Source organism: Triplophysa rosa, linkage group LG7 (genome assembly GCF_024868665.1).
Source record: "Triplophysa rosa linkage group LG7, Trosa_1v2, whole genome shotgun sequence".
Taxonomy (NCBI): domain Eukaryota; kingdom Metazoa; phylum Chordata; class Actinopteri; order Cypriniformes; family Nemacheilidae; genus Triplophysa; species Triplophysa rosa.
Genome location: NC_079896.1, coordinates 14028692 through 14039010, shown reverse-complemented (window position 1 = coordinate 14039010; position 10319 = coordinate 14028692). Strand labels below are relative to the sequence as shown.

Genomic DNA, 10319 nt, shown 5'->3' with positions numbered 1-10319 from the left:
TTAGTTTTCTTGTCGAGAAGTATGTTTTTGCGCTGTTAAGTTAACGCTACCGTACCAGCAAGTGTTTTTACCATATAAGTTAACTTACATAGTATAGGCTAAAGGTGATGTCCGAATCGTTTATTTGAGCAATATTTGTTTTTGATGACACCTCAGTACAAAATAATTGGGCAACAAGGCAAACATCGTTGTTAATACGAGTTTTATTAATAACAAAAATGCTCACAGTAACAGGTGTCCTGTATTTGCCCCTCATGATTTTACTACTGTAACAATCAAACATGGTCAAATTTAGTTACTTGTTTTTTAACTAATGGTATTATTTCAGCCTCACGATACCTTCGTCGGAGTGAAACACCTTATGAAGTGAGCAAATGCTACAGGTCCAGAAGTCCTTTGACCCGGTCTGATCAGGAGGTCTCACCGGTGTCAGCATGTAAGATCAGTGGCGATGAAAAGCGAGGTAACATTAAGTCATCTGCACAATATCTTATTTGTTTATTACTAATGCATTATTCACATTTTAAATGTGTAAATGTGCATAATAGTAAATAGTAGTGGCCAAAAGTGATTTCCATAGGATACACACTCAATATTTGCTTTTAATGACCCCTCAGGACAATATCATTTGACAAAAAAAGTCACATTATGTAAAAAAAATCAGGTTTCCACAGGTCCTCAATGATAGAAAACAAATTTCCTGTGTGTGTCCTTTTTCACTTGTTGTCTCACTTTACCTGTATTTACCCCGTGTATCAGGTTGTACAGTTGCCCGCAAAAGAAAAAGTGACCAACAAGACAGCGAACATCTGAGGAAGAGGCCAACATTGTCAGAGAGTCAGGGTCCCTTGAAGAAACCATCTCATCCTCCACAACTGATTGCCTTCAGCACACCTCTTCCCAACATGCTGTCCGCTTTAGGTTCCGCGGGTACAAATCTGCAAAAGCAGGGTTTAAAAGTGCTGGTTGATTTCATACCGCGTTGTTCTTCCAGGCCGTCCTCGACGTTTTCAGGTCAACAGGCACATGAGGAGAACAGAAAGGCACGTGCCGTCTCCCAGAAACGAAAAGTGGAGGAACGTCAAGACAGCGAGTGTCCGTGTAAGATGCTCAGAAAGGAAGACCCGCCCTCTCCCTCCATCACACCAGACGTCCATGCCATTGAAGGTGAGATTAAATGAATTGTAAATCTGTTTAATGATTTTCACAAGTTGCCTCACTTGACCTGTATTCGTCCCACAATATCGCAGAAACGCCACGTTTCTCAGAAAGGAAAAGAAGATGTGCGGAAGTCACAAAATTTGCAGAAGAGGACTCAGCAACCAAGCAAGAATGCATGGGGTGATTCACAGCGGCTGCCGTCGTATTCCACTGTACAGGCCCAAGAGAAGAACGCTGACATCAGAGCGACTTCCATGCCGTTGAAGGTAAGACCGAGCTTACGGTAAATGAATGAATTGTGAGTCTATCTAATCTATGTTAGGTTTGAGTGAAAATGAGATTGTGACTGTTGCTCAGTTAGTATTTTATCATTGCTTTTATTTTACTCTGACACGTTGTCTCCTCAAAGGACTGCCATATTTACAAGGTCCTAAACTGGGGGAAGGTGGATTTGGCACTGTGTATGCTGGGACACGCATATCCGATGGATTGCAAGTCGTTCTCTCCCCCTTTTTAAAATAGTTTTTTATTTTAGAATTCAATAAACCATAAAGCAACAGTACAGTTTTTACACTCAAAGATCTTTCACATTAAACGTAGAAATCTCTAGTTCATTGTCATTGTTTTTTGCTCTGCAGGTTGCCAACAAGTCTAAGGAATCGGCAGATAAGGTGGAGGACCCTGAAACTGTAGTTTTATTTTGAATCTGTTTATTTAACATTTACAAAAAATTCAGACACACTATGCATGTAACTTTATGAATGTCTTTGCATTAAACAACAAAATATCAATACATCTCAAGCAAAAGAGCAAATTGTTCGATTTTAAATGATAAACAGTTTAGTGTTGTGTCTAAAATGAAGAGAGAAAGAATGTTTTTTCCAAATGAAAATATTGAAACTAACATCTTCCTTCATTGCAGGGTACAATGCCATTAGAGGTGGCATTAATGTTACGTGTGAGTTCATTCCCGGCCTGTCCCAACATTGTGTGCATTTTGGAATGGTTTGAGCTGCCGAAACGATACGTGATGATCCTGGAGCGTCCTGATCCATGCGAAGATCTCGTTGACTTCGCCGACCGCAGCGAAGACACAGACGAGGAGATGGCCAAGGAAGTAATGCTACAGCTGATCAACGCTCTTAAACACTGTGAGAGCAGAGGAGTCCTCCACCGAGACGTAAAGCCCGAAAACATCATCGTTCGCACGGACACTCGTGAAGTCAAGCTCCTGGATTTCGGCTGTGGGGATTTCCTAAAGGACTCTGCCTATAAACAGTTTTCAGGTTGATGTTAGCAGAGTCCTTCAGAAAAACCTCAAAGATTTTAAGTGATGCCAGATTATTTGGACCGGGACATTTTTCTTTATTTTCATCCGTTTTCATCTCTCAGGGACTGCCGTCTATGCACATCTTGAGGTTTTTCTCGTAAGGAGGTACCACACGAGACCTGCGACCGTGTGGTCTGTAGGAGTAACACTATATAACGTTCTGTCCGGTTCAGTGCCGTTCACCAACAAAACGGACATCATCAACAATGAACCATTTTAACCGGATTTCGTTTTGGAAGGCAAGATCAATATCAAGAGACTTAAAAACAAGGGAATGATTTGCTCCTCTGTATTGCTGAAGACAAGGACTATATGTTTTGTTTAACAGAATGTAGACACCTGCTTCAATGGTGTCTTGATAAAAATCCAGATAATCGGCCCAATTTGGAGGAGATCGAGCGTCATCACTGGTTTCAGTGAACAGGTGCCCAATAACATTACTTACAGATAGGAATCATCTTGGGTAGTTAACATTGATTCGTATAAACCAAAGTACTCATCTAGATGTTAAGTATTTATATTATTTTGTAAGTAGAGAATGCGTGGAAAGTCTTGTTTTATATAGTATTGTTAGAAGAAATGTTTTGAATTGTTTCTCTAGGGTCATCTGGATGGTCATCTACAGGACGAGAGATCATCGTCATCTCATCATATTAGCAATAATCCTGTTAAGTATAAAGAAGTTTTACTTCTTTATACTTATTAATACAAAGTCAAACTAAAGTAAAAACAAACTATTTATAATGTAAACTACTGTATGTGGTAACTGCCTGTGAAAACCCAGCTGAAGTCGTTTTTTTTCTAATTTATTGTTTTGTACATAAAATCATTCTTCATATTTTATAATGTGAAGAACATTCTGGTATTAATATAACATGCATATGTTTAATATTAACTGAGTAAGACCATGTCAAAGATTGAAATCATGGTGAAAAGAATGGGGAAAATCAATCTAAATCTTAGATTTTGAGATTTTAGCCTGGTTTTAACAGGCAGGGTAACATGTTATGCAAGAGTATGGTAATATGATAAACTTCATGATGGAATGTTGTAAAAAATTCATGTTTTTATCAGTCTCCTATGTTTAAGTTCTGTGATTTCAGCACGAGCACACAATACATCGTCGCATTATCCCTGCATAACTGTTGATTCACTATAAGTTTATGTTTACATTATGCACGTACATGCCGATTGCCAACAAAACACAGACATATTACTTAGTAGCTTGACTTACCGCGTGCGGTTCATGTCCGGCATCTTTTAGTCATACACCTGTGTTTTGTTGGCAATCAGCGTGTACGTGCATAAAGTACAAAACAGGAAGGGATTAATGTGTTGCTTGCTAGTGAGTCGTGCTGTAGTTCCATCCCACCCTCCCCACTAGTCCCACCTCTAGCAGCTCATGTTTTTCCGGAAATAATCGTACAGCTGTATCTGTCTTTTGTAAATTTGATCAAACTAAATACTCTTCGAAGATACGACGTATGCAATACTACTGTATAGGCACTCAAGATTAATATGAGAAACTGCATGTGTTACCCAATCTTTAATGTACGAATTACAGACGGAAGCGTTCGGGAAGTGGTGTTTTAAGGCGGAATATTATACTTATTGATATATTACTTACATTTACATGTATGAGCAAGCTGGCAAGATATGCTTTGCATCCCTGTGTGATGTGATGAGCGCACCTTCAGCCTTCAGAGAGCAGCATTCGCAGTGACATTTTAAAGGAAAGCCGTTTTCAGCAATGAAGTCGTAAACAGTGTTGTGCAAGTTACTTACAAACTGTAATACATTACAGATTACTTGTTACTGTTATTTAAAAGTAACCCCAAGTTACCTTACAATATTACTGTCTCAGAATTGTAATACGTTACATGACTCCTGTATTACTTTTGAGCTACTTTCACCAAAATAACTACAGAAGTAGAACTTAACATTCTGAAATAAGTCTTTGTATTTTTGTATTTTCAAAATACAAAATACTTTTTGCCAATCAACCTCTTTAGACTGCTGATTTCTTGAATTAACTAGGCTATACACAAATAAATACAAAAAATACTAGATTAAATGCATTTAAATTCAAAATACTATTACAAAATAATAGTATTTTGTATTTCAAATGGATGTATTTGAATACACTGCCCATCCATGCAGTCTAATAAGGACGTTGATTGGCAATAAGTATTTCAGTTTAAAAATACAAAAATACTAAGATTAAATGCATTTAAATACAAAATACAAATTTTTTTTTTTCAAAGGTATTTAAATACAAAATAGTCCCATCTCATCACTGAACTAGATTATATAGAATTCTAGCTAGTCATCGTTAGCTTACCTTGTGATATCTGCTGGTCACAGGGATCTTGCTAACTAGCTTCCTGAAAGCAGCCCAATGATCCCTTAAAACCTGCCCAAAAGGAATGAAAACTAGCCCAATTATTTTCCGGTGTCAAATCAAAGTTAACAACTGCCAAAAGATGTTTATATTGCTATATTTGTAATGCAATTTGGAAATTGTATTGTCATTGTGTTGAATGTCTGTACTAGAAGCTTCCAACACCAAAGAAAATTCCTTGTGTGTGCAAGCACACTTGGCAATAAAGCTCTTCTGATTCTGATTCTGATTCTTCTGATATTTACTTATCTGAATGGTTTCCTAGGTATTGTATATATTTTTTGTTCTGATGAACTCAAAATATGCTTTGGGGGATTTAGGAAAGCAAACAATTCTGGGTCACCTTTGACAGTGTTGGGTAAGTTACTCTGAAAAAGTAATTAATTACTAGTTACTAATTACATATTCAATAGTATAATTAGATTACTGTACAAATTACTCTCTCCAAAAAGTATTTAATTACTTATTACTAATTACTTTCTATATCCTACATCAACCTTGATTAGAATTGATTCAAGGATAGACATGAAACGGCTCTTTTAATTCATTCAAATAAATAATAAATAACTACATAAATTGTTCTTATTAACTGACCAAAGTATACAAATGTGCGAAGGATACATTAAAGCATACATTTTAAAGGGAGACTTGATGTCAATTCCACTATTGAATATATTACACAGTATTTAGTTCAATTACATCAGAAGTAACTGTAATTAAATTACAGAAAAAAATAAGAGTAATCCCTTACTATACCTTTTCAAGGGAAAAGTAATTAAATTACAGTAACTAATTACTTAGTAACTAGTTACACCCAACACTGACCTTTGACTACGTTATATATTTTTCTGCTATGGTAATCAATGATGCCAAAGAATTTTCAGTTGTTAACATTCTACCAAATATCTTTGTGTTCAACCGAACAAAGAAATGTATACAGGTTTGGAACAACTAGAGGGTGAGTAATCCATAACAGAATTTTCATTTTGGGGTGGGGTGTCCCTTTAAAAAGATCCCATGTGTGCACGGAAATGGACGAGAAACGTGTTTTCTCTTCGTAAGACATGCAAAAACTTGCTTAAGAAATAAACATGGTTAAATTTATTGCATATGTATAATTTGTACAAGCACGTCAATGTTTTAGTTGTCCTAGACTGCGTATAGCGCTGCTCAAACGTGATATTTGGCAACCGGAAGAATTAACTGTTGTACACTCACGCGTGATTTCTTTCATTGTGCAACGTGACATGCACCTTACGAAACATTGGTTAAAGGATGCATGATCTAATACCACCGCTATATTTCCCTCTTTGGTTGAGCTGAGCTCCCGCGTCCCTCCCTGTACTGTAGCATGACTGTCAGACACTCGTTCCCCACACTTTTGAAAACGGGCCGGTCCTGGAGTTGCCAGGTATTCATTCGAGTATGAATACACATTAAGAATCTCATCAATTAACATTTATCCTTAGAATATAAATAAACATTTTGGCGGCCGCAGTACATTATGAAGTAGCCCAAAAACCTGCAACCCGCGACTCCATATTTTTTCCCGCAACTGCATTTTCAAAATAGCCCAATTGTGCGGTAAAATCGCGACCCTGGCAACACTGGCACTTACAGCGAACCGGGCGGGGCCAATAGGCTCCTTTAGCTCAGAGACTGAAATCATGCCGCGTTACAATACAAAATACAAAGTTCCACCAGCCAGAGGGACATGAACGACACCACGCGTCTATTCACGAACAGGAAATAGAACATACTTGCGGGATTTTTGATTTGTTAATGTCTCGCGGACGAAAAGTTTGTTGTAACGCAAGGATTACTGAACATGTACCGAGTAAAATATTACTGAAAATTGATTAGTAATGCCTTACACTACTGCGTTACAGCAAAAAGTAATTTGCTACTGTAATGCATTACTTTTGTAACGCATTACTCCCAACACTGGTCGCAAAGCAACAGCTGTACTGTGTTTGTTGTATTTAACACAAATAAAGATTAAGACACTGATGGACTGTTATTCTTTTCTGTAACTGTATTTAAAAGTTTACTTTCGTTTTCAGCGTGTCATTTTTCCAGAAATTATTCACTATTTTCCCAGGGAGTGAACAAATTTACACTGGGAGCGCAAGGCTGATACCGAAAGCTTGTCGGACATAGCAACAGGAACTAAGGGGGGCGGGGTTTTGCGAAGGGTCAATTCCTTAACGAACCACCAGGGGTTCACGCACCCGAGTTTGGGAAACCACGGTGGAAGAGCTAAGCCTTTACGATCGATTAACCTCTGCATCATTGCAGAGATCGGCACTAACTATTTATATATATATATATTTCCAGCTGTCGTAACGTTGATGTTAAAAGAGAGTGCTGCAGACTATCGCTGTCATTTTAATACTTTAGTCCATTGTTAAACGTCCTAGTTTATTTCCGGTCGACACGGAAGCTTTCCTCGTTGTGTACTGCTGTCAACATGGCGGTGAATCTTACTGAATTGTCTCTTCCACAATTAGAGGGTTTGAAAACTCAGCTTGACCAGGTATTTTGCGCTATAAATACAACCACGACCGATTTCTCTTTAAACTATAACATGCTCTGATATTTTTCTGTCCGTGGTTTTCGAACTTGCACGCAGTGGACGTCATGCTGTCTGAACGCGTGCTGCTAGTAGCATTGCATCTGTGTTAGAGAAGCGAATAACCCTATTTTAATGACCATTATGTAAATGAGTGTCATCGGACTGAAGGGGAGTTTGGGGGCATATAGGTTTAATTCATAGACCTAAGTGAGATGACCCTACACTTTCATGTAGGAAACCGATTTCTTAAACTATCTAGTAACATTAGTAGTAACATTGTAGTCTTATGTTTGTAATACGGAACGGATTCACAAACGTTACTGTGTACTGTTCTGTGTCTTTCCTAGTTTTTAATTAGATATGTTTGTACCGACTCGTTTTTCTTTTGTTTCTTTACTAATTTCATTAGTGCTATGTTAACAAATCTTTTTTCTTCTAGGAAACAGAGTTTCTGTCATCATCCATAGGTCAGCTTAAGGTAGTTCAGACAAAATATGTGGAGGCAAAAGACAGTTTGAATGTTCTTACTAAGAATAATGAAGGTGAGTTTAATGAGATGATTCTTGTTAATTCTGTCCAAATCTCACAATCTGATCACTTACCTGCTTTTCCTGTCATTTTTGTCTCAGGAAAAGAACTGCTTGTCCCTCTCACCAGTTCTGTATCCACTTAAGTTGCATTGTAAATGTCATTTTACCATCATGTACAAAAGAATGAGAATTACTTGAGGTGTTTGTGTGATTTGTGTTATTGTTAGTTGTTCCCTTAACTGTCTTATTACAGATGTATGTACCTGGAAAGCTGCACGATGTAGACAATGTCTTAGTAGATATTGGAACGGGTTACTTTGTGGAGAAGGTAAGCCAAGATCTTATGCATAATAGTTTCATTTAGCATATAATTTGGTACTTTAATACTTTGCCATCACTGGGCTTTCTAAAGTAAATTTTCTACTGATTTTCTTTCTTGCTGTCTTTTATTTCTTCAGAAAGTAGAGGATGGGAAAGAGTTCTTTAAACGTAAAATTGACTTTCTTACAAAGCAAATTGAGAAAATTCAGCCTGCCCTTCAAGAAAAACATGCAATGAAACAAGGTGAATTGTTTACATACTTATTTGGAGTTGGAAATATTTTCTGCCTTTTTTTATGGTATATTATGTTTATATATTTAACTAACATCCTTCTTTACTCCTCTCTGCCCTCTTTGCTGCTCTCCTGAAGCTGTGGTGGAAGTTATGAACATGAAGCTCCAGCAACTGCACAGCCAACAAGCATCACAGTCTGCCACCACCAAAGCCTAAAAACAGTTAGGAGCACCAGTATGGAAAATCAAGGCAGATTGTGAGAATTTTTACGGTATCAGTCCAATCTGCAAACGTGAGACAGGAAATTGCTGCTTCGATGTCACGTTCACGTGGGAGAATGTCTGGCAGTTGCTTGCGTTAAACAACTATTACCTTATTCTGTTCCACATTTTCATGTTTGGTAAACAAACAAACTTTGGCGTGGCATGTGGTCCTATGCATACAGCCTCACAAGAATGGGATTGTTGCCAGAGATTCTCTTTTTGTGCAAAATTACATTTTAGTATAAATAACATTAGTAATACAAATATTTACATCAGACAATTGGCTCAAGATAATGTTCTAAAAGTGTTTTTGTAGTATTTACTTGTACCTGCATTCACTACTGTTATTTCCCTGTGACTCAAAGCAATACAAATCAGAAATGACCTGCTTTGTTCTGAACAGTTGTCCTCAGCAGAAAAATTTACTGGCCTATCAATAACTTTGTAACTACTGCAAATGTTTAAGTAAAATCTTTCCTGGCTGGGGATGAATAAATTGAACATTAACATTTTTAAACCTTACATTGCATCATGTGTTTCCATTCATTAATATGAAGACTTATTCACAAGTTAAAAGTACAGTGTATGAAATTTAGCGGCATCTAGCAGTGAGGTTGTGAATTGTAACCAACGGCTCACTCCACCCCCACATTTTCCATTTTTGCCGAAACACGCATTGTAGAGTTTGTTAGTTAGAGCTAACGTTACGGTAGAAACAACATGGCGAATATCATGCAAGGGGACCCGCAGTTTATGTAGATAGAAATATTTAATTCTAAGGTAATAAAACCTAACGCTTCATTGTGTAAGGTCTTTATACACCTCTGAATACATAGTTATGTAAATGATCTATATTACGTTTATTATTGTTTGTATATTACCATCTAGAACCTCCAGGGGTGTATTCCAGAAAGCTGGTTATGTGACATACCCGGGTAAGTTTAAAGGTTAGTTAGCGGATAACCCCAACTTTCAGGGTATGTAAGTAACCATAGCAACTTACTCTCTGAAGATAACCTGCTCCGGAGCAGGTTATGTTCCAGGGTTAGTTCATTTGAAGGAAATGTTACTAAGCTTTAGGGGTTGTCTGCGCATGTGTGCGTTTTATGTATAATATATTATAATTTTACAGCAATATTACAATTAGAGTTCCAGTCTCACCCATCGCAATTTAGCATTCACAACAAATTTTTTATTAACTTATTATTTAACCTTTTAAAATGAAATAATCTTTAAATAAAATAATGTAAGCTGTTATTGTTAAACTTGATGTAGGCTATTTATATTAAATATTGTATATACTTTGAATTAGGTTTATTAAAACATCTCCAAATATCACTGGATAAATATACAAATCTTACAATTTCCAACAGTTAAAGGATGTTAATAGTGAAGTATTTTAACTCCCAAGGATTGCATATCATTATTCTTGTTCACTTATTAGGCAATATTTGATGCATTGGGTCAAAGATAGTTGTGGCCTAATGGTCAGAGAGACAGATTT

At 37.0% G+C, this 10319-nt stretch overlaps 2 protein-coding genes and 1 pseudogene across 2 annotated transcripts; all 3 read left to right on the top strand.

Annotated features, from left to right (window-relative positions):
* Positions 1-218: 218 nt before the first annotated feature.
* LOC130556663 (uncharacterized) lies at positions 219-1360 on the top strand. Its single transcript, XM_057337871.1, has 4 exons — positions 219-234; positions 329-463; positions 760-1167; positions 1251-1360. Exons 1-4 carry the CDS (start codon positions 219-221, stop codon positions 1343-1345), a joined length of 654 nt encoding a protein of 217 aa, XP_057193854.1. The 3' UTR covers positions 1346-1360.
* Positions 1361-1773: 413 nt separating this feature from the next.
* LOC130557066 (serine/threonine-protein kinase pim-1-like) lies at positions 1774-4779 on the top strand (annotated as a pseudogene).
* Positions 4780-7113: 2334 nt separating this feature from the next.
* On the top strand, positions 7114-9337 carry pfdn5 (prefoldin 5). Its single transcript, XM_057338262.1, has 6 exons — positions 7114-7428; positions 7907-8009; positions 8097-8128; positions 8251-8325; positions 8456-8561; positions 8689-9337. The coding sequence occupies exons 1-6, from the start codon at positions 7363-7365 to the stop codon at positions 8766-8768; spliced, it is 462 nt and encodes a 153-aa protein (XP_057194245.1). The 5' UTR covers positions 7114-7362; the 3' UTR covers positions 8769-9337.
* Positions 9338-10319: the final 982 nt, after the last annotated feature.